The 24,021-nt window shown below is 34.4% G+C and overlaps 3 protein-coding genes and 1 long non-coding RNA gene across 4 annotated transcripts; 1 reads left to right on the forward strand and 3 right to left on the reverse strand.

Moving 5' to 3' along the window:
- Window positions 1–2,624: 2,624 nt before the first annotated feature.
- Window positions 2,625–4,042, forward strand: LOC105976552 (metacaspase-9). Its single transcript, XM_013001787.2, has 2 exons — window positions 2,625–3,098; window positions 3,204–4,042. The coding sequence occupies exons 1-2, from the start codon at window positions 2,732–2,734 to the stop codon at window positions 3,839–3,841; spliced, it is 1,005 nt and encodes a 334-aa protein (XP_012857241.2). The 5' UTR covers window positions 2,625–2,731; the 3' UTR covers window positions 3,842–4,042.
- Window positions 4,043–5,087: 1,045 nt separating this feature from the next.
- Window positions 5,088–8,005, reverse strand: LOC105976739 (ABSCISIC ACID-INSENSITIVE 5-like protein 2). Its single transcript, XM_013001999.2, has 4 exons — window positions 7,731–8,005; window positions 6,569–7,528; window positions 6,399–6,470; window positions 5,088–5,380 (listed from the first exon to the last, which is right to left on the reverse strand). Exons 2-4 carry the CDS (start codon window positions 7,409–7,411, stop codon window positions 5,300–5,302), a joined length of 996 nt encoding a protein of 331 aa, XP_012857453.2. The 5' UTR covers window positions 7,412–7,528; window positions 7,731–8,005; the 3' UTR covers window positions 5,088–5,299.
- Window positions 8,006–8,853: 848 nt separating this feature from the next.
- LOC105976653 (uncharacterized) lies at window positions 8,854–10,684 on the reverse strand. The gene is made up of 2 exons (XM_013001908.2): window positions 9,870–10,684; window positions 8,854–9,229 (listed from the first exon to the last, which is right to left on the reverse strand). The coding sequence occupies exons 1-2, from the start codon at window positions 10,545–10,547 to the stop codon at window positions 9,074–9,076; spliced, it is 834 nt and encodes a 277-aa protein (XP_012857362.1). The 5' UTR covers window positions 10,548–10,684; the 3' UTR covers window positions 8,854–9,073.
- Window positions 10,685–19,833: 9,149 nt separating this feature from the next.
- On the reverse strand, window positions 19,834–23,625 carry LOC105976681 (uncharacterized). The gene is made up of 8 exons (XR_001174492.2): window positions 23,335–23,625; window positions 22,736–22,813; window positions 22,525–22,642; window positions 21,221–21,326; window positions 21,031–21,105; window positions 20,891–20,950; window positions 20,691–20,750; window positions 19,834–20,571 (listed from the first exon to the last, which is right to left on the reverse strand). It is a non-coding gene; the product is annotated as an uncharacterized LOC105976681 (long non-coding RNA).
- Between the last annotated feature and the right edge of the window lie 396 nt (window positions 23,626–24,021).

Consider the following 24,021-nt stretch of genomic DNA (forward strand, 5'->3'; position numbering starts at 1 on the left):
TTTACCGTAATATAATTATAGGAATTCTTTTAACTTAAAAAATCATGCATTAATAGAAATGGATATTATTATTTTCTATGGGAAAGACACTATAATGGTGAATGAGGCGTTCTTGAATGATTTTAGATTAATTTATATTATAGTGATATTTATTTATGCGGTTATTTATAAAATTATTATTATGTATGATTTTATTTTCTCATTATTTCCATAATAATTTGAATTAATTTTATTTCATATTTCGGTTGTTTATTAAAATTCACAAAAAAATCTTTATATTATATTGTTCAAAAATTATTATTTAAAATTTAATCTGTAATCAATATTTTGGAAATAAAATAGACGGAAGTATTTTGAAGTCTCCATATTTTATATTTTAATAAATTAATAATTTGTTTATAACTGATTATGGAAATTACTTATACAACCAATATACTAACGATTATGAAAATTAGTATTAATATTAGTATTGGTATTAATATTAGAATTAACATTAACATAAGTATTAGTATTAGTATTAGTATTAGTATTGATATTGGTTTTTTGTATTGGTATTGGTATTGGTATTGACGTTGGTATTGGTGTTGGTTTTCGTATTAGTATTAGTATTAGTATTAGTATTAGTATTAGTATTAGTATTAGTATTAGTATTAGTATTATTATTAATATTGGTATTAATATTAATATTATTATTACTGTTAGTATTAGTATTAGTATTAGTATTAGTATTAGTATTAGTATTAGTATTAGTATTAGTATTAATATTAGTATTAGTATTAGTATTAGTATTAGTATTACTATTACTATTGGTATTGATATTAGTATTGGTATTAGTATTGATATTGGTATTCGTATTGATATTTATATTCGTATTGGTATTCGTGTTAGTGTTAGTGTTATAGTTTTAGTATTAGTGTTAGTATATTTAGAATTAATGTTAGTATTAATATTAGCATATTAGTAATATTGTTACTAGCATTAGTATGTAATCTAATAGCAATATCACTTCATATCTTACAACTCTAAATTTAATTTTTTTTAAGGGTAAATTATGAAACCCCCGAACTTAGTCTAAATTATGAAAAAACCCTCACCTACCCGTAAATATCAAAATCCCCCAACGTTTGTTTCTATCTTAAACCGACCCTCTTATGGTGTTATTTTTCATGGAATTTTTTTGAATACTTGGAATATTTTCCAAAAAATGCTGATTTAATTCCTACAAAAGTGACATTTTTATACTACTTTTTAAAGGCTAATTTTACTCTCGGGATGCCTTTACATGGAATCTTTATTTTTCTTAAATAACACCTTCACAGTTTTATAGTATTACAATGACCTCTCTAAGAGTAATTTTTATCTTAAAAAAGTAACATAAAGAATTGCCACTTTAGTAGGAGTTAGATCAAAATTGTTCGGAAAATATTCCATGGAATAAAGAAAATTCAGAGAAAAATAATACCATAGGGGGGTCGGTGTAAGACGAAAACACATGTTAGGGGGATTTTGGTAACTACGGATATGTGGAGGTTTTTTTTTTTTTTTGTAGTTTAGCCTAAGTTCAGGGGATTTTTCGTAGTTTACCTTTCTTTTTAATTTCATTTTACCTGGATTCGATTTTACCACTAGCCCATGGAAGCGAAAATGTACGCAATTAATTGTAATTATTGTGTACGTGTTTGTTTATATAAATAAAATAAAAAATTTGTTTTCCGCTGCGTACATGTGCCCGGTCCCCAACAAAATTAATAGCACTAATAACAATATATATATATATATATATATATATATATATATATATATATATATATATATATATATATATATATATATATATATATATATAATTTTTCTATTTTAAAGTTGATCACCGTGCATCGCACGGGTGAATTACTAGTTTACATTGAATACCTGAAAAAAAAAACATGGGCACATTATTTATTAATCCGTACTCGATTAATTAGAGACATAAAGAAATGAAAAGTGAAAAAGTACTACGGGAAATGTATGAAAAGTTTCCATTTGTTCCAAAAGTGCAAAGTACATTAGAAATCCTAGTAAAGTACTAGGGGAAATATATATTTATTAATTAATTTATTTTTGCGGAATGATATTACATGGAAATCATATAATGTTATTGTAAATATGTAGTGGTACAGTTAATAATTCCTTACATTTATTAAAGATTAGCAGAAGTGTGAATTAATGAGTTGTAAAGTCAATTAGATATATTAAAGTTAAATATGCTAAACACATTTAGTTGGTCATATTGTAAATTTTGGTATGAATTGAATTTGAAGTCCAACAGTAATGCAACTAATAATCGTTTTGAGAAATTTCAGTTGGCAAGGAAAAGCATATTTTATTACATATATGCAAACATACCTTAATGTTTTTAGTAGTAACTTCAGGTTAAAGAATTGTCTTAATTAACCAGCCAGGAGTTAATTACTGTTAAGAGAAACACAATATAAATAGATGCAAATCAAGTGAATTAATTAAGAAAAATAAGCAAGGCATATTCTTTTCACCACCTTCAAGATATTTAATTTTGTGTTTATTGTTTTCTTAATTTTTATTAGAAAAAAGATAAGCTTAATTTGTGCACAACACATAAACATTATAAGTAGATGCAAAATGATCATCAATTAGATCACAACTTGCAACCAAAGTCCACTTATTAAATAATTCTCTCAAAACAACCAAAGTCCTTTGTTTGATCGATTTTCCGATGGAGGCGGAGAAAAAACCCGTGAGTAATAAAGAGGTGGCGAAGAAGGCTATCCTAGTGGGCTGCAACAACTATCCGAATCCGAAAGAAAATCTGTCTGGATGCCACAACGACGTGTATAACATGCACAACACACTGATAAAAAGATTCCGGTTTGACCCGAAAAGAATCTTGGTTATGGTGGACAAGCCCGGAAGCAAGCAAATGCCGACTGCTGCGAATATCAAGAAACAACTGAAGAAAATGATCGAAGATGCTGACGAGGGAGATAGGCTGTTCTTCTACTTCTCTGGCCATGGCATGCCTATTTGTCACAATGGAGAGATTAAGCAGGCCATTGTCCCTTCTGATGACAATCTTATTACATGTAAGTGTTATTGTTATTTTATTATAATTTAAATCATTAATTTAATTAATGTTTCTCTGTTTTAATAATAATAATTGTTTGCATGCATTATATAAAATTTTGCAGGCATGGACTTTAGGTACTACGTGAACCGTTTGCCCAAAAAGGCAACGTTCACTATAATGGCTGATTCGTGCTGCAGTGGTGGACTCATTGACCAAGAACCAGTGCAGGTCGGGCAACCGTACATTGTTCAGCCTCCTAAAGATCAGACATGTGTTGGTGAGAATAAACCTAAAATGATTCCTTATGAGTCCTATATGGCAAACTTGTCGGCCAGGACAGGGCTAAACGATCCGGACATTGGAGCGCACTTGTTCCAATTGTTCGGATCGGAAGCCAGCATCATGTTCAGGCTGCCTCCAGATCAGCATCCAAAGCCGTTGAAAATCGACCAGGGCATTCTGCTGAGTGGCAGTGAGCCTAGTGAGGACACTATCGATGATCCTGCAGATAAAAACGGTCCTGCAGGTGGTGCTTTTACTAAAACTGTCGTAGCAATTCTTAAGGGGCACCCTGCCCCTATCACAAACAAAAAATTGGTAAACAAGGCCAGGGGTATTTTGGGTAACAGGAAAAAGTATCCGCAGCATCCGTGTCTTTACTGTAGCAGCAAAAACGCGGATGCCGTTTTCCTTCGCAAAGCATCTCATGGCCTGGCTGAAATTGGTGAATCATCGGAAGATCGTGTGCTTGAGGACTGATCAGCAATAATTAAGTACTTCTATATGAATATATTTCAATAAGGTTCTCTTATTAATAAGTGGTACTAGTTAGAACCGCTGTTTTTTTTTATTTCATGTTTCGTATGATAAGCTCTCTCTCTAATATATACTCTACTGGTTTGTAATAATAATCACTTGCACGTGATCGCGTTTAATACGACTATTAATGTTTGTTACTGATAATACATTGCAGTGCTCCCTTATTAATTGATTGATTAGTTAGTCCGTATAATTTCAGACTTTGTTTTGATTTACTGTTTATATTATGTGTTTGTTTACAAGGCAAACTAGTGTAGAGAATAGCAGATGAACAACAAGAGAAATTTATTATTATTTAATTGGCACAAGTTTCTGCAATCTCATGAAACAGGGCATGTATAATATATTGCAATCTTTCGCAAATAATAATGTAATGCATGCATGGATTCATTACATACAAACTACACGCCGAAAGCTGGAGGAAAGAAGATGTGGTGGTGGTGGTGGTGGGTGGTGATGAGTGAGGGGAGTGGTGGGGGTGGTGGTGGAGTTGCGGCAACCCCACCAACAAATACATCTGGGATCGCATTCATAATCGTCAAAGCCACTACATATGATCGCACAAATACGTGGGTCGCATGTCTCCTTTGGTAAACACTTCGATGCCGATCCGTGGTCGCAGTTTTTTCTGCCATCCACATTAACTACAACTCCTGCATATATGTTTTCAATCAGCAAACCATATTGTGTGTGTGTGTGTGTGTGAGAGAGAGAGAGAGAGAGAGAGAGAGAGAGAGAGAGAGAGAGAGAGAGAGAGAGAGAGAGAGAGAGTATACCAGAGACGAATAGTAGCAGCAAAAATAAGGTGATCATCTGCAGTTTCTTGTCCATTTTTCTTTTCTGATGAATGATATATACAATATAGTGGTTATAATATTGGATGTTTTATAGCCTTTTTTTTTTGGAAGACAACAATATAATGTTCATTTATCATGTACAAATCTTGTTGATGAACTCCAACTTATCATCAAGATAAAAAGGTGAAATCAATTTCTTCTTATCTTGTTATCTATTGTCTTATAAACAACATCCGAATGAATTAATTTTATAAATTTCACTCTAACTGGCAAATATATATATTAATATACCAATTTGAATTCACAGATTACCGGATACCACCGATTATATAGATAATCGCTCATCGGATTAATTAAGTACTAAGAACAACATAAACAAAAAGATAGGCTAGCAAAATTTCATGGCAACTATCACCTAAATCACCATAAATAGTTTCCATACAATTCCATGTTGGTTAGTACTATAAAAATGTACATACAACCACTACACCAAACAGATATTAAAAAGTTAAATAGTCGAAGGGGAAATAAAAAAAACTAACACTGGCTAATCATAACTTAAAAAAAAGACGAATACAACGCAATAAAATCTACACGATCCTCATATAGGGGATGAGCTCGTTCTACGAAGTTGATACTTCGGCTCTGGTGGTGGTATAGTCGGCAACACCTTCTCCCATTCCTGCACGTACAATTAAATATCCATTTCCATGTATTATACACATTATATCTATAAAAAAAATATTAATACAAATTTGTGTAATAGTAATCGAAAAGTAGAAGCAACTAATGAGATGCATTGATACTAAAAGCTAACGAAAGATAGAAAGAACGGATTTTGCCTTAAAAGGGCCGTATATTTCGTTGATGGTGAAAAGATTATGTTTTCTTGAACATATTGTCACGACAAAAACAAGTCAAATTCAATTACCCTCAGTGCACAAATTCCATATACTTTGCACATTTAATATTACTTATTACCTAATGACACAGCATTTGTCGAAGTAAACTGAGTCTGGTTCAGATTTTCAATCAAGGAGAAAAAGAAATTAAATAATGGCAATCTTGTAATTCTCAATAGTCAATATATAAATCGAAAAATTGGTCAATATAGACAATGAAGTTTCTCATGTTTGGTTCAACAGTAGTAAGAAGAAACTAAGTATGAGTAAGAATAAAGAGAGTTCTTAAGGACCTAGATTATCACATATTTTTCATTTTCTCAATAATTAGACGATTTTTTAAATAAAATAAAAAATCGAGAGGAAGAAAATGACATTCAATAGAGTTGCCCGTTCAATTTCATTCCCCCTTAAAATACCAGCACTTAAAGTAGAATCTTTAACAAGCTAAGCAAAGTATATGAACAGATTTTCACCAGCCTTGTTGTTATGCTATGCACGATCAGACGGAACGAAAGGAGAATACATGATGAAACAATAAAAATAAATAAAAACAGAAGAGTCGTAAATGTTATATATCATGGCTTTATAAGTTATAGTGATATCCGAGATAGTCGATACACTTCATGTTTAAAGCAGTGGTTTACTTTGGATAAATAAACTATTAAATTGAATCGCGCAATTAAACTCCGCCAAACCAGGCATACACGAATTTACTATGCAAAATGATATGTAATGAAACTAAGTTACCAAATTAACAAAAATTCCGATACGTTGAATATAGTACGCAAAACGAACCTGTTGTCTCTTGAGCCTTTCATTCTCCTCCTCCAGGCGTGAAACCTTGTTCTCCAGCTCGTGAGTGTAGGCCTGGACATAAATAAGTAAGCATAAAAACAATAAATAAATAAATAAATGCCTATAGCCGAAAAAAGAAAGAATATAAAGAAAATAAAAATCGACAAAACCTGCTTCCTCGCTCGTGACCTAGCTGCAGATTCCCGATTCTTGATCATCCTTTTCTGCCTCCTCTCAACAGTCTTTTCGACTATTTCACCACTAGCAATTCTTTTTCGTCTGGGCATCTGAGTATCCGATTGAGTACCCATCAAAGGCGACGAACACATTGAGCCCATTTGGTTTTCAGAATAAACATTCTCCATAACAGGAATTGGCTGCTGTTGATGACCTGGCATGTAGACAGGCAGCTGCTGAGGTGGAGGATGTAATGACGGGATCGAATAATTCATCCACTGCTGCGCTTGCTGAGGTGGCAGCCCCACCGGATCGACTGAGCCCGTGTTCTTCTTTCCTAGTGGTGACTCAGCCACAATCCCCGCCTTGACCAAGAAATCCTCCAATGTAATTTCACCGAGCGTCACCGAACGGTCGAGGCTATCCCTTTTTTGCCCCTCCTGAATATCTTGCCACACTTCATCGACGGTCTTTTTGCTCAGATCTCGAGATTGCCGATTCAAAAACGAGACTTGTGCAGGCTGATGATGTGGCGACTGTGTGTAGTCGACACCGTCCGCAGCCGTGTGATTGTTGGTCTCGGCTGTCCACACAGTCTTGAGAAGCTCGTCGAGATTCATGCTGTTAAGGGGTTTCCCCAAATCTCCCAATTGGTTCTGAACCTCATCGAGAGTGAGGCTGTACAAGGAACCTTGTCTAGCCAACGGGTTCGATTTCGGGTCATGGATACGGGTTTGGGTTTGGGTTTGGGTTTGGGTTTGGGTTTGGGTCTGGGTTTGAGTTTCCTCAGAGCGATTATTACAAACACCTTGAGATCTCATTCTCTGAGCAACCATTCAATTGCCTCGTTTGTATCCCCCTTTCTCTTAAAATTAAATCCTAAAAACCCTTTAATTCACAGCGGCGAACAAATCCCTAAACCCCCGATTTCGCATCAAATGCAGCCCTTCAATCTATCAAATTAAAAGAACAAAAATTGGAAGGCGATCAAATTGAAGAAAGCTTAACCCAGAAAATGCGATGAAGATTACATTTTGAGCACCCAAAATCAATAAGCGGGCCGAATCAAACAAACGGAAATGCATTTGTTTCTTTTTTCATAAAAAAAATGAAAAGGCGAATTAACAAAGAAAAGAGAGGGAGAGAGAGACTTACAGGGAGAAAATTAAGAAGGCGAGAAAGAGAGAGAAGTGGCGGAGAGAGAAATGAGTTTGCATGCAGGCGGAGAGCTGCTCCGACGTTCTCTACAAGAGAAGAAAAGTCCCAGAAGAAGCCATGCTTGCTGCAAAAACCTGAGCTCAAAAATCAAAAAGTCCTGAGAAATCAGAAATTAACACATGTAGACAAATGTGGTAAATATAGGGGGGGAGAAGAGAGAGAAATCAGACCCACATTCTTTCTCTCTCTAAAAAGAGTATGGAAACTACGTTAATTTTATTTTAATGTTTTTAATGGGAAAATATAAGAACTACTATTGTATTATTAATTACCAAATTCAATAATATTAATATTTTAGCACTTGTGCTTTTCTACCAATTTTTTTGATACCGGTACTTGTGCCGCGTCACAGTTCCAAAGTTGCGATTCTTTATTAATGGAATAAATTACGTTCAGCCCCCTAAGGTGATATTAAATTAAGAAAATACCCTCATGTTTTGATATTACAACTACCCATCAACTACCCATTTTGTAGTGTCAAATTTATTGAAATCCTTTCGATTATGTGGAATATTCAAGATGATCGTAAGATTGTGGCACATAAAAAACGTCATATAAAGCACAAAACAAGTACAGACTAGAGAACATTCCACCAAATCTAGAAAATTATGTTGAATTTGACACCATAAATATTAACGTGTAATAAGATTCATAGTTAAGGGAAGTGGTTAAATTACCCCAAACATGAGGAAATAAATATTAACGTGTAATAAGATTCATAGTTAAGGGAAGTGGTTAAATTACCCCAAACATGAGGAAATTTTAGTTTAACATTACCGTAATTTACCCTTATAATTATGTGTTTTACTTTTTTTTTAGAGTAAAACATTTTCCTTAATCCTAATATAAGAAAATGAGATAAACCCTAATTCAAATAGATCTACCAAAAAATATACAATTTTCGAAGATAAATTAGATTACATTCTCTTAATACAGCAAATATTTATCACATAGATGCTAATTGGGTTAATATTTGAACATTCTTACAACTGCAAGATTTGTTCATTTAGAAGTGATGAGTTGGTCACTAACTTATGAATGAAAAACTAACACAAAAACATTTCTCAGAAACACTTGAATGAATAAAGACAGACAAAATCTCTTCAACGAAAGCAAAAACCAAGACAAAGTATCCCAACTCAATTTAAAGATAAACAGACCTGTTTGCCATAAAAAACCGGGGGGAATTAAAGGAAGTATCCAACAAAACAGAAAGAGAAAAGTTTGAACTTATAAACTAAAACAAAAACATCCTAACAATTTAGGTTCATAGATCAAGCTCAGGCCTCGACTTCATCAACAACGTGAACAATCTTGCTTGTGGGCTTTGCGAGAAGGTCGGTGTACTCTTGGAAAGGTGTTTTCGAGAATCGAGTCTCCTTCCAGAAGTCTGGGGTAAGGAATCCATAGGTCTTCATCAGACATTCGAATGTTGCCTGCAAGTATAGAAGCTTGGATTAGTCACAAAAATAAGAGTTGATATGTGAGCTTACGCATTTCGGACTTAATTTCAGACAAGATCGTTAGAATCCACGAAGAGAACGCCACTAATACGCTACATTATCATTACCCAGAAATAATTGAGAGACGAACACTGTATATATCATTGCCGAAACACAAACAGATCAGCTAAATATAAGGATTGCAAGAGTTGAGACATCATCTTAGTGAGCAATCACAACAAAACATCATCCTAAAGAGTAATCAACATAAATGTAATCAAGACAACAATCATCGAAAAGTGTAGAACAAAACATCATCTTAAGGAGTAATCAAGAAACAGCCGATTAATTATCACGAGAGCTAAAATGATACGATCAAGAAACATCATCGAGCCCAACATACCAAATCACAATATCATCTAACAACAATTTTACATAAGCCACATAACATTAAACAGTAACATAATTAACACAGAACAAAATAGGCAAACTGTAAAGCTCGTTACCAACATCATAAACTAAATAAATAAAATCAAACAATAGACAAAATAAACTATACAGCATTTATAATTGAATATGAAATAGCAATAAAAGAATAGAAACTTAAAATCGAATGCAGAAATAAAAGTTGGACCTTGACGAAGTTTCCGAGTGTCTTGGTGGATCCACGGGAGGAGGTAAAGACATCCTCAATTCCAGCAAACTGAAGGACCTTCTTAGGCACACGCGCCGCCACAATTCCAGCTCCACGAGGCGCCGGAACCATCCTCACGGTGACAGATCCACACTTTCCGGTGACCTTGCACGGCACTGTGTGTGGCTTTCCGATCTTGTTACCCCAATAACCTCTCCTCACTGGAATGACAGAGAGCTTAGCCAATATAATGGCGCCACGGATAGCAGTCGCCACCTCCTTCGAGCACTTCACTCCGAGTCCGACGTGGCCGTTTCCGTCACCAACAACAACAAAGGCCTTGAACCGGGTCCTCTGTCCGGCTCGGGTCTGCTTCTGGACCGGCATGATTTTCATGACCTCGTCCTTCAACGCCGGCACCAGAGCATCGATGATTGGGGACTCCTTGATTGGGAGGGAGTGCAGGTAGATCTGCTCAATGGATTTGATCTTACCGTCTTTCACCAAACGGCCGAGCTTCGTCACTGGGACCCACTTCTCCTCCTCGGCTTCACGGCGAGGGCGGCGGCCGCCACGGCCACGGCCGCCTCTGTCTCCGCCGCGCCCACGGCCACCCCTGTCACCGCCGAAGCCGCGTCCGAAACCGCCACGATCTCCTCCTGCTCCACGGTCCGCCATGATTCTGGACTAAGAGTCTGATAGTATGTGAGGGAAAATGAGAGGCGAAGAATGAATGCGAGCGTGAGAAGAGTGAAAACCCTAGATAAAATTGACGCAAGGTTTTATACGCAAATGATAAAGTGATAAATGGGCTTAGGGCTTAGGTTTTATTTATACTTTGGTAATACGGTTTGGGCCTTTGGGCTTCATTCTGCTTTTCTTCTTAGAAAGACCAAACAACTATTTTCAAAGTGTTTTTTCAGCCCATAAGGAGACTTTTATTGTAAAATTAAAATTTTCCTCCTCTTTGGGTAATTACAACTACCCTTCAAATATAAATCTTCTTACACGTCTACCCTTACAGTTTCAAATTTAGTAGAATCTTCGATATTATATGGAATATGATTGATTACTTTTGCACCGGTTTTATCTCATTCAAACTCCACATTTTGAAGCAAGATGATCGTAATATGTATATTTTCATTTTTTGGCTCAGATTGTGATGCATCAAAAACTGTATTTTTACACAAAGCGAATACAAATTAGAGCACATTCCACGAAATTTAGATGATTATGTTGAATTTAACATCATAAGGATGGAGATGTAAGAAAAAAAAATCATAGTTGAGGGGTAGATGCAATTATCCAAACAAGGAGAATTTTTTCATAAATTGACCATACCTTAAGAGGGTGGTCGTAATTTACCATATATATATATATATATATATATATATATATATATATATATATAAAAGAGAATTGATGGGCTCAACGAAGGACATGTGACAAATAGAATGTCATTTTACTAAATCACTTTGTTGGCACTAAATTGATTGTGTGTTATTCAATTGCTTGAGTGTCATTTTTTTTTGTATGTATTTAAATCCAATTCAATCATCGGACTGCAATATAATAAGCTTCTAGAGTCGCTTTTAAATACAAATAATATTAAAATTCCAACATTTATTTTGTAGAAATGTTAGAACAATCCAAGTGGACCAAAAAAATAGTCAATAATTATACTTTATTTTAACAAACTTTTCAAGCAAATATATTTGTGTGTTTAAATAATTTTTCAAATATAAAAAATATACCACATATGTGCACTGCACCGTTGCACACACCTACATCACAACTACTAAAAAACAATAAAGATCAATTAAAATAACTAAAAACAAATTATAAAGTCTCTTCATCGGGCTAAAAATATTTGCAAAGGATTTTCTAAAGAAAGAAAGGTGAAGCCCAAAGGTCAAACCCGTATACCCGAAAGTATAAACGGGTTAATCATACTTAATCCCTAGGCTCATTAATCAGTTACTTAATCTTTTGCAGATGAAACCTTCGTCATTTTCCTAGGGTTTTCACTCTTTCACGCTCTGAAGTTCACAGAGAGAACCCGCGGGATAAACCACGCTGTCAACGCCAGTGTTCCTCGGAGCTATTGGCTTGAGCTCGACCGCCTTCGCGGAAACCGTCGGAGATGGATCTGGCCGAAATGGATCCGCCGGAGAACCCGATCGTGGTTTTTGGGTTGGAATTTGGTAAGTGCTAGAGTGATTTTAATTCGATTGTGCTAGAGTATGATATTTTGCCTTGATTTCTCTCTACGATGATGTTTTACCTTGGTTAGCGGTTACTCTTACGACAATGTTTAATTGGATGATATGTTTATGCTGTCTTCAAATCAAATGTATCAGATTGTCATATTTGTATTGTTTAGTTGATTATGCTGATGTTTGATCTTAATTACTCTCTAAGATGATGGTTTACCTTGCTTATTCCTTAAGATGATTGTTTATTGCGGTTACTCTTTCTGACAATGTTTAGTTGATCCGTTTGTGTTTCCTCAATCATACAACATTGATTATCAGAAATTTCTGTGAAATTGTAATGTAATATGCTTGTGGTTGCCTGAAATTTCCTCAATCATAGAGTAACTCATATTATGGTTACTAATTCAAGCTTTCATTATTTCAGGTAACTTTCAAATGTCTGATGAAGGCCTATGGATTCCTAACTCCAGACTTTTGGAAGGAGACTCGATTCTCAAAAACACCTTTCCAAAAGCACACTGATCTTCTCGCAATGCCCACAAGGCAAGATTGTTCACTTAATTGATGAAGTCGAGGCCTGAGCTTTGATGAATGAACCGTAATTGTTAGGATGTTCCTATAGGTGATTTTCAGTTTGTTTATAATTTTCTTAGTAGTAAAATATCATGTTGATTATGAATTGTAATTTCTCACTAACTACATTTCAACATTTTGCAGGGGAGTGAATGTTGGCCGCTTGCTTTAGAAGTTGTTCAGAACGCAGCTGGATCATGCATTCTTCCGAAGACCAAGTCAATGGTGTACAATTGATGAAACCATGACACTCAGTTTGTGTCGGCATTTTCCAAGGTGCGCTTCCTTATTCAGACCCTTATTTTCCGTTGGTCATGTTTGAAATTTGCAATCTGTACTATCTCTCTTGCCGGCACTGTATAACCTGTAGTCTCTCTTGTCTGTGTACACAATTTCGTAAACATGCAGTCTTCTTTGACCCGTTTTCAAAGTAGTTATCTTTTTTTTTAAGTTTTCCCCATTTTCACCATTTTGACGGAATTTACGAGTTGTTTTTTACGACACATCCTCTTTGGCCCACGGCTTTACAAAATTCGCTTTGTTTTGGAAAATTATTCCCATTTTCACCTCTTTGATCCATTTCTCAACCAGAGAACTTATTATGACTCTTCTTAGGTTTAGCAATTTTTTAAAATATTTACCCTCTTCGACCCGTTTGAGTCACAATAGAAGGATCATAAATAAAGAGGACTTGTAATTAGCTACTAATTAATTTCTTCTGATCCAAACTGATCGATTAGTTAGTTTGTATGTTTCTTAGATGACTAATACTTCGGAGGTGATCGTAACACAGAGGGTGTTTTCGTTATTACACCATCTGTTAGGGGGTCCTCACGATTGGCCAAAAAAAGAACAAAATAAATTGATGCAATTAACCCTAGTACAATCCTAATCTAATAATTTTTTTCTTCTCAAAATCTTAAAATCCCTTCAGCAACGCCAAAAGTTAGCCCAAAATTGACCCGAGTAAAGCACAATTGTTCCCTGATTTCACAAATTTTAAAGTTTGAGAGAGTTTTTTTAGATAAGGCCCAATTCAATTGGGCCTTGTATCGAAAAATATGTTTGATACAAAATACATGTAAAATAAAATGAAATTATATACGAGTGATACGTTTGTAGCCACGAAGATATTTGCATCCTTTATTTTATATTTAGATACACGGAGTCTAAGAGGGCATTGACGTTTTAATTAGTACAAAGGAGTATTGGACACTTTTTTTTAAAACACGAGTATTAGATAGAAATAATGTGCATTTTTTTTTAAATATAATGGATTCCTGAAGTAATGTGTAATGTAATATGCTGTTGGTTGCCTGAAATTGAGTCCTGTGACAGTTAGCTCATAAAGTAACTCATGTTGTGGTTACTAATTATAGCTTTTGTACTTGCAGACAACTTTCGAATGACTGATGAATACCTTTGGATTCCTAACTCCAGACTTTTGGTAGAAGACGCGATGAATGAACCGAGTTATTAGGATGTTCCTATAGGTCATTTTCTGTTTGTTTACAATTTTCTAAGTAATGAAATATCATTTCGATTATGATTTGTAATTTCTTGCTGACATTTCAACATTTTGTAGGGGAATGTTGGCCTCTTGCTTTAGAAGTTGGTCAGAACGCATCTGTATCATGCATTCTTTCGAAGACCAAATCAACGATGTACAATTGATGAAAGCATGACACTCAGTTGTGTGGCATATCAAGGTGCACATCCTTATTTTCTGTTAATTATGTATGAAAATTTGCAATCCGTATTCTCTCTCTTGTCCGTACTGTATAACCTGTAGTCTCTCTTGTCTGTGTATTGTAAGCATTGTACCTACTTTAACCAATTTCTTAACGATGTAACTCATTTTACCACTATACCAAATTAATATGTTTTTAAACCACTTAACCAACTTTGACTCATTTTAAAACGGCTTCACCTGGTTTTGAAACAAAAATCACTTTGTTTTGGAAATGACTTCACATTTTCACCTCTTTGATCTATCTCTCATACCGGAGAACTTATTCGGACTCTTCTTGATCTCTCTTTAGCCTTCTTGATTAGGTCTAGCAATTTAAAAAAAAAAGCTTTATCCTCTTTGAACCGTTTTCAACAAAATTTACATTTTTGAAAGAAATCTCCCCATTTCCACCGTTTTAATACATATCTTGAAAAAATGTCCCCATGTTTCAACTAAATGATTTAATAAGTTTCTCCATCTTTAAGTAAACTTATACCGCCCATTCTTCATCTCTTTACCTGATTCTGCATCAAACTACTCTTTTCTTGAAACATTTCAACTATGTTGCTTGTGACTCGTTCACATCATTTTTTCTCTATGGCCTTATTTTCGAACCCTCTAACCCATTTAATCGACTGTACCAACCTTTTTAACAAATTATCCTCTTTGGCCCTCGTTTTGCAATAATGATTTTGCTAGTATGAGGGTAGTTGTTTTTCAAATTATGATGTTCTTCAGTTCAGTCAAAAGGGTTGAAGGAGATACTAAACATTATTAAACTATCTCATTAAATGCAAGTAGTGCTTCTCTTTCAGATTGAGTAAAGCCATTTTTTTCCGATTCATAACTTGCAGAGAACAAGTCACAAGTCAGAACAAAATCATGCTTAACTAATCCATCTGTTTTCTGTAGCACGTGCATAAGAACAATTGAAATCCATAATAATCAAATAAAAAACCATTGAGTATGTTTGGATTGAGTCATTTGGTGTGAATTTTTTCATATTGTTATTTTGTCATGAATACGACCTAGACTTAAATGGCACTTGTTTAATTTGGCAGGGCAAGCAGTTGGAAGTGATAGGTCAAAGCAGAGCTGAAGCGAGGAGAAGAGCCGCAAGCCAATGCAAAGGCTAGGAATGAAGCCCATCCTTGGAGCTAGCCGAGTCACTGTCAAGAAGAGCAAGAACGTTGGTTTCCCATAACCCCTTTTCGATAATTCTCATTTGTTTGTATCAACACTTCAAATATTTCTTGCATGGTATTTTCATATCCTTTTCATTTGGAACATAGACTTGACTCAATTTCAGACACATTTATTTACAATTTTCTTTTTCTCTATATGATAATGAGGATTTGCATTGCAGACTTGAACTCAAAATGTCTTGGTATGCTTTGGGATCGTTTAAATTAATGAATTGTGTAAAGATAGACTGTTTTCTTCTTGATACGGCCAATTTCTGTATAGGTCGATCCGGTGAACCCGTCAGGTGAAAATATGCGATTACGGAAGTGCATAAGTACTATAGTAAGTTCCACTCCTTTACGTTCCATGCCTATTCAGCCTCTTTGTTTTATGGTTTGGTCTTTTGGACCATTATAACCTCCTGCACCATTCTTTCCGTACATATTTGGTCTTTGGTCGTGCTAGTTATTTCTCTCTCTTTTCTTATCTTTCATTTTGGAAAACCTGATTAGGATTTATGTATATTATAAATAGGTGGGAGGTGAAGGAAACATATCTTATACCGTAACTTGACCTTCTTTTGGGCTAAGTGAGTATTAGCATTATAACTTGTGCCGTAACTTAGCACTCGCTTTTCTTCTACTTTCTGTGTATCTTATATTTTAAAATTCATATTTGGTCTGACTTTAAAATACAAATTACGTAGCTATTGTCTCCTGGGGAGAGTGCTGTGGATCAAAGCCAAGGATTCCCAAGTAATGAAAAGGTATAGTTCCTAAGTGTCCATTATTTTGAGAATGTACTAGATCTCTTGACAAAATGTGTGGAAACCTTGATTATTTATTTTAAAAATTTAATTAAAGGGGCCGTCGACTCCCCCCTTATTTTAATTATTTGCGTCTCTAAGCCAAGGATTCCTCCATTTTGTTCAAGTTGAACCGAGCCTCTAGTACAATCTTCTTAATGGCACCTTATCCTACTTACTATGTGTGTGGTTCGTACTTTAATTTATATTTTATCATGTATGCTTTTTAGTAGCATTATAACTTAGTTTGAAAATTGAAGTTTAACATAATTGGTACGTTTAAATGCTTGTCTCCGTTTGTGATTTATGTGGTGTTTGATCATGAGCCCTAGAAATAGTATGTTGTTGGTATGTCTTTTTTTCTTTTTCTTTTTCTTTTTTCTTTTATTGATTCTTAATGTAAGCCAAGTCAGCTAATTAGAAGCCCATATGTGTAGATTGGGTATTATGGAATAAGGTAGGTTATGTAGAATATACCACTAGATCTAACCTTTGGCTCAAGGTTGGATCACATACGATAGGGCTCTTGATCATTCACAAATTTTTCATCGCATGCTATGTTTTGTTTTCTTTATAATTATTGTTTCCATGCTCAAGTACAATTCAATCCCACAAAAACAAATTTTTAAGTTGGAATGTTTAAACTAAGTTAATGCGGCAAAAATAAATAATCTTAATTTTAACTATAATTTGGTATTATTATAGAACAATGTTTTATTAAATTGCAAATAATTAACATAAATAATTAATTAGGACCGGTAATTGAGCCGGGCCTACCCGAAGCCCGATAGCTCGGCCCGATTTTATTTGAGCCGAGCCCCATTAATTGTGAGCCGGGCCGAGTTTGAGCCGTTTTATTAAACCCGATTAAACTATGAGCCGAATCTGAGCTTACCATGGCTCGACCCGAATAAAGCCCGACTATATATATATATATATATATATATATATATATATATATATATATATATATATATATATATATATATATATATATTTGTTGTCCTTTTTTTATTTTAGGTCTCAAGATTTTCGAAAAGAGTTAAGGACATTTAGAATTGCTTCTAGTTATTTTATTTTATGATTTTTTTTTTCATTTTGGCCTCGGATGCATTTTTTAGTATAATTAATTAAGGATTAAATATTTGCAATATTAAGCTTTATTTGTTTTAATGAACAGACTATGATTTTTTATTTATTTATTTATTTTTTAAGCTTATTTTGATTTTCAATGAATAGTCTAGATTTTTCGCTTAGACTGCGAAGTTTTTTTTTTTGTTTTTCTTTAATATGTCGACTGCAAAGTTGTAAAATATGTAATTTGTTTATTGTTCGATATAAGCCCGATATAAACCCGAAGCCCGAAAAAATGCGTGAGCCGAGTTTGAGCCTATAGGCATGAGGCCCGATGGTATTTGAGCTTGAGCCTATAATAATGAGGCCCGATGGTATATGAGCTTGAGCCGACCCAGGCTCGGCTCACACGACCCGATTGCCAGCCCTATAATTAATTAATTTAATAGAAGGCCCATAAGTAAAGAAGAACTATACCGTTTGAACAGTTGAAAAGTTGTTCCATACGGCTGTCAATGTTCCAAACACTGAACTAAATTGCCCTATTGGCCCATAATAACGTACTTTATGAGCCCACCAGAACTTTTCATGGTTCTAGTGGGCCCTTAGAATTGCTTAGCTAGGCCCATATACAACGTGGTTGGGCCCATAAGAAAGATTTGTCGGCCGTTAGTAAGTTGTATGAGGCTCATGAAAAAGCTAAATTGGGCTCCTGAAAAGCTGAGTTGAGCTTCTAAAATTAAATAGTTGTACAAGGTGCATGAAAAATGCCGTCCGACCCAAAAGACGAGTGTGGCCTCTAAAATACACCGTATAATTGAGTACATTTAAAATTTTCGGTGGCCCAGGCCATATTTAAATTTTTAATGGGTAAACTCAATTTAAATTTTTAATGTGTAAACAAAATTTATTTTTCACAGTACAACTTTTTACCGCCCAACTCAATTTATTAATAGGCTAAAATTCTGATTTTTCATGGGCCACGAAAACTTTTAACGGCCCGACTTAGTTTGTTAATGGGCTAACTATTTATGGGCCCCGTATTTTTTTTACGGCCCAACTAACTCTGTTAATGGGCCGTGTACTGATATTTAATGAGTGGAACACCGTTTCTTCGGGCCTAGTGTAACTATGTCAATGTCCAATTGAGCTTATTAATGGGCCGTAAACTAATTTTCGTGGGCCCATATATGGTTCAAACTGAGGTTCGTTGAGCAGAAGCCAATCAAGCACCCATTATTCCAGGGCCTCATTTTTTCGCGGGCTGGGATCCAATTTTATTCATGCGAATATCCTAAGCTGTATCTTGTGCGGTCACAATTCTTTAGGTTATTTTTTCTGAAGTGAAAACCGGTTTGGAGGGTGAATGTGTGTATGTTTGTTCAGTGGACCACAATGTTGGTCCCAGCGTATAATTATCAATATAAGTGATTAACCAATCATGGCACAGAGCAAAGCCTAACATTCTCTTGAAATTATACAGTAGAACCTCGATAAATTAATACCCGATAAATTAATAACCTCGCTTAAATAATAAATTTTCCCGGTCCCGACTCGGGGACAACGTGCTAAATTAATAATTCGCTAAATTTATAAGATAATACACATTCGAAAATTTTAAGAAGCCCCATATAATATATAAATTAATAATGCATAACAAAAATTCTTAAATTACATGGTACAGTGCATATTTTATAGATCTATGAAGGCTTAATATAATATAATTTAATTCTCACTTGTTTCTTGTAGAAGTTCACATTACCATCAATCTCGTCCCTCACTTTTCTTAACATGGTTACAACTTTCGATATAGTTTTCTCATAACTCAACATAAATCGTTCTATACCATTATTGTTTTAAGAGCTTCCATTCGTGAAACGGGCTCTATAGTGCATTGAACGAATGGTACAATGAATAATATATACGTAAAAAATTAAAAAAAATGTATTTATTGAAAATAATAATAAAAGTAATTTCATAAATTAATAAGTTATTAATTAATGTATAAATTAATAATTATTAATTTATCGATAAGTTAATATTTCGCTAAATTAATGAAATCTTGATGGTCCCAACTATATTAATTTATAGAGGTTTAACTGTACGTAATTTTAGCTCCTGTCAGATTATTATTTCAAAAATTTCTCAAATTTTGTATGGGCTCTAATTTTTTAAAAAAATTCTCAAATTTTGTAGGCGCATTAAATGTATATTCTTAAACACGGGCAGTTGTTGAAAACTGTTTCAAGAGCACTAAATGATATAATTTTACATGGAGTTTAAAAAGACTTGTTATAGTTAAACTGATGATTACTTCTTTTTACGGCTTAATGTTAATTAAACATTCCAACGTCAAAAATTGTTTAGGGCTTCTGATTGTTTTTGTGGCTTTAAATTTTACTTGAGCATGGAAACATTAATTATAAAGAAAACAAAACATAGCATGCGATGAAAAATTTGTGAAAGATCATGAGCCCTATCGTATGTGATCCAACCTTGAGCCAAAGGTTAGATCTAGTGGTATATTCTAATTTCTACATACCCTACTTTATTACAAAATACCCATCTACACATATGGGCTTCTAGTTTAGCTGACTAGACTTACATTAAGAATCAATAAAAGAAAAAAGAAAAAAAAAACAAAAAAAAAAAAAAAGACAAGCCAACATCATACGAATTCTAGGGCTCATGATCAAACACCACATAAATCACAAACGGAGACAAGTATTTAAAGGTACCAATCATGTTAAATTTCATTTTTCGAACTAAGTTATAATGCTACTACAAAGAATGTTTGATAAAAAGTAAATTAAAGTACGAACCACATAATAAGTAGGGAAAGGTGCCATTAAAAAGATTGTACTAGAGGCTCGGTTCAACTTGAACAGAATGGTGGAATCCTTGGCTTAAAGGCGCAAATAATAAAATAAGGGGAGTCGACGGCCCCATTTAATTAAAATTTTAAAATAAATAACCAAGGTTTCCACACATTTTGTCAAGAGATCTAGTACATTCTCAAAATAATGGACACTTAGGAAGCATACCTTTTCATTACTTTCGTTAGTGATGGTGGAATCCTTGGCTTTGATCCATAGCATTCTCCCCAGTAGATAGTGGCTATGTAATTTGTATTTTAAAGTCAGACCAAATACATATGAATATAAAATATAATACACAGAAAGTAGAAGAAAAGCGAGTGCTTAAGTTATGGCATAAATTGTAATGCTATTACTCACATGGCCCAAAAGAAGCTCAAATCGCAAGCAAACGTAAGATATGTTTCCTTCAACTCTCACCTATTTATAATACACATAAAACCTAGTCAGGTTTTCCGAAACGAGAGAGAGAATGATGCAGGAGGTTATAATGGTCCAAAAGAACAAATCACAAAACAAAGAGGCGGAATAGGCATGGAACATAAAGGAGTGCCACTTACTATTGTGCTTCTGCACTTACGCAATCGCATATTTTCACCTGACGAGTTCACTGGGTCGACCTATACAGAAATTGGTCGTATCAATAAGAAGAGCCTATCTTTACACAAATTCATTAATTTAAACGATCTCCTAAGCATACCTAGACATTTTGAGGCTTCAAGTCTCCATGGCAAACTCCGGCAACAGCGTTCATGCAAGCAAACCTTCTACGAATCTGCAATTCAAATCCTCATTATTATATAGTGAAAAAGAAAATTGTAAATAAATGTTTCTGATGTGGCCTTTTCAAAACATCCAGCTTTGAGATTATGAAAATGATCTGAAAATACCATGCAAGAAATATTTGAAGTGTTGACAGTGACTCGGCTGACTCCAAGGATGGGCTTCATTCCTAGCTTCAGCTCTGCTTTGACCTATCACTTCCAACTGCTTGCCCTGCCAAATTAAACAAGTGCCATTTAAGTCCAGGTCGTATTCATGACAAAATAACAATATGAAAATTCACACCAATTGCTCAAGAAATAACTTGAAAACAAGAGAACTAACAATCTTGATTTATTATTTGGTTATTATGGATTTCAAATGACTCAATCCAAACAAACTCAATGGATTTCAAACGAGAGAACTAACAATTGTCATTTGCCAGATCATTTCAAACAAGAGAACTAACTGTCATTTGCCAAATCACTCAATCCAAACAAACTCAATGGATTTATTATTTGGTTATTATGGATTTCAAATGTTCTTATGCATGATTATGTTCTGACTTGTGACTTGTTCTCTGTAAGTTATGAATCACAAAAAGTGGCTTTACTCAATCTGTAAGAGAAGCACTTATGGAAATCACTACTGGCATTTAAGGAGATAGTTTAATAATGTTTAGTATCTCTTTCAACCCTTCTGACTGAACTGAAAAACATCATAATTTGAAAAACAAATACCCACATATTAGCAAAAGCATTATTGCAAAACGAGGGCCGAAGAGGATAGTTTGTTCAAAGGTTGGTACAGTCAATTAAAATGGGTTAGAGGGTTTGAAAATCAGGCCATACAGAAAAAAATGATTTGAACAAGTCACAAGCAACATAGTTGAAATGTTTCAAGAAAAGGGTAGTTTGATCTAGTAAAGAGATGAAGAATGGTCGGTATAAGTTTACTCAAAGATTGAGAAACTTATTAAATCATTTAGCTGAAACATGGGGATATTTTTTTCAAGAAATGTATTAAAACGGTGGAAATGGGGAGATTTCTTTCAAAAACGTAAATTTTGTTGAAAACGGTTCAAAGAGGATAAAGCTTTTTTATATATTGCTAGACCTAATCAAGAAGGCTAAAGAGAGATCAAGAAGAGTCGGAATAAGTTCTCCGAGTCGAGAAATGGATCAAAGAGGTGAAAATGAGAAGTAATTTCCAAAACAAAGTGATTTTTGTTTCAAAACCAGGTGAAGCCGGTAAAAAATGAGTCAAAGTTTGTTTAGTGGTTCAAAAACATGCTAATTTAATATAGTGGTAAAATGAGATACATCGTTAAGAAATTGGTTGAAGTAGGTACAATGCTTACAATACACAAACAAGAGAGACTACAGGTTATAAATTTTCATACATGATTAACAGAAAATAAAAAGATGTTCACCTTGGAAAATGCCAACACAAACTGAGTGTCATGGTTTCATCAATTGTACACCGTTGACTTGGTCTTCGGAAGAATGCATGATGCAGCTGCGTTCTGAACAACTTCTAAAGCCATTCCCCTAAAAAATGTTGAAATGTCAGCGAGAAATTACAAATCATAATCGACATGATATTTTTATTACTTAGAAAATTGTAAACGAACTGAGAATTACCTATATGAACATCCTAACAACTCGGTTCATTCATCGTGTTTTTGAGAATCGAGTGTTCATCAGTCATTCGGAAGTTGTCTGCAAGTACAAAAGCTTTAATTAGTAACCACAATATGAGTTACTCTATGAGCTAACTGTCACATATAGGACTCAATTTCAGGCAACCACCAGCATATTACATAACAATTACCCTGAAATTTCTGACAATCAATGCTGTATGATTGAGGAAACACAAACGGATCAACTAAACAATACAAATATAACAAACTTATACATTGATTGTAAGACAACTAAACATTGTCTGAAAGAGTAACCGCAATAAACAATCATATTAAGGAATAACCAAGGTAAACCATCATCTTAGAGAGTAATTAAGATCAAACATCAGCTTAATCAACTAAACAATGCAAATATGACAAACTTATACATTTGATTTGAAGACAACATAACCATATCATCCAATTAAACACTGTCGTAAGAGTAACCGCAATTAAACAATAATCTTAAGGAATAACCAAGGTAAAACATCCCCGAAGAGAGAAATCAAGGCAAAATATCATACTCTAGCACAATCGAATTAAAATCACTCTAGCACTTACCAAATTCCAACCCAAAAACCACGATCGGGTTCTCCGGCGGGTCCATTTCGGCCAGATCCATCTCCGACGGTTTCCACGAAGGCGGTCGTGCTCAAGCCAACAGCTCCGAGGAACACTAGCGGAACTCCTGCAGGATCGCGCGGGCTCGGGTTGCCCCGTTAACAGCGTGTCGTTAACGACCCGTTTATCCCATGAATTCTCTCTGTGAATTTCCGAGCGTGAAAGAGTGAAAACCCTAGGAAAATGACGAAGGTTTTATCTGTAACTGATTAATAAGCTTAGGGATTAGGTTTGGTCTGTAACTGACTGATTAATGAGGCTCGGAAAATCTTTTGCAAATATTTACTCCCCGATAAAGAGGAAAAATCAGCATAATATTTTTTACTTTGTTTTTAGTTAAGTTAATTGATCTTAATTTTTTTGAGTAATTGTGATGACCCTTGATTTTTGAAACAAAAATATGTGGTATATTTTTAATATTTAAAAAAATATTTAAACACACAAATATGTTTGCTTCAAAAGTTTGTTAAATTAGTCAATAAAGTATGATTATTTGATAAATATGTTTGATGAGCAGTGAATGTTGATTAATTACCGTTGGATACACAGTTAAACCTCTATAAATTAATATATTCGCGACTAGCAAAATCTTATTAACTTAGCAAAATATTAAATTATCGTTCTAAT

This window comes from Erythranthe guttata, chromosome 11, assembly GCF_056151865.1.
Source record: "Erythranthe guttata isolate IM_541 chromosome 11, IM_541, whole genome shotgun sequence".
NCBI classification, from domain to species: Eukaryota; Viridiplantae; Streptophyta; class Magnoliopsida; order Lamiales; family Phrymaceae; genus Erythranthe; species Erythranthe guttata.

Bases quoted from the DNA above. Each gene is read 5' to 3' on its own strand.
- LOC105976653 (XM_013001908.2), bottom strand. From the start codon at position 10,547: ATGGCGGACCGTGGAGCAGGAGGAGATCGTGGCGGTTTCGGACGCGGC. The intron at 9,230-9,869 runs GTCCAACTTTTA...CTATACTTGCAG, and splicing joins CACTCGGAAACTTCGTCAAG to GCAACATTCGAATGTCTGAT.
- LOC105976739 (XM_013001999.2), bottom strand. From the start codon at position 7,411: ATGGTTGCTCAGAGAATGAGATCTCAAGGTGTTTGTAATAATCGCTCT. The intron at 6,471-6,568 runs GTTTTGTCGATT...ATTTATGTCCAG, and splicing joins GGTCACGAGCGAGGAAGCAG to GCCTACACTCACGAGCTGGA. The intron at 5,381-6,398 runs GTTCGTTTTGCG...TTGTACGTGCAG, and splicing joins AAAGGCTCAAGAGACAACAG to GAATGGGAGAAGGTGTTGCC.
- LOC105976552 (XM_013001787.2), top strand. From the start codon at position 2,732: ATGGAGGCGGAGAAAAAACCCGTGAGTAATAAAGAGGTGGCGAAGAAG. The intron at 3,099-3,203 runs GTAAGTGTTATT...AAAATTTTGCAG, and splicing joins TGATGACAATCTTATTACAT to GCATGGACTTTAGGTACTAC.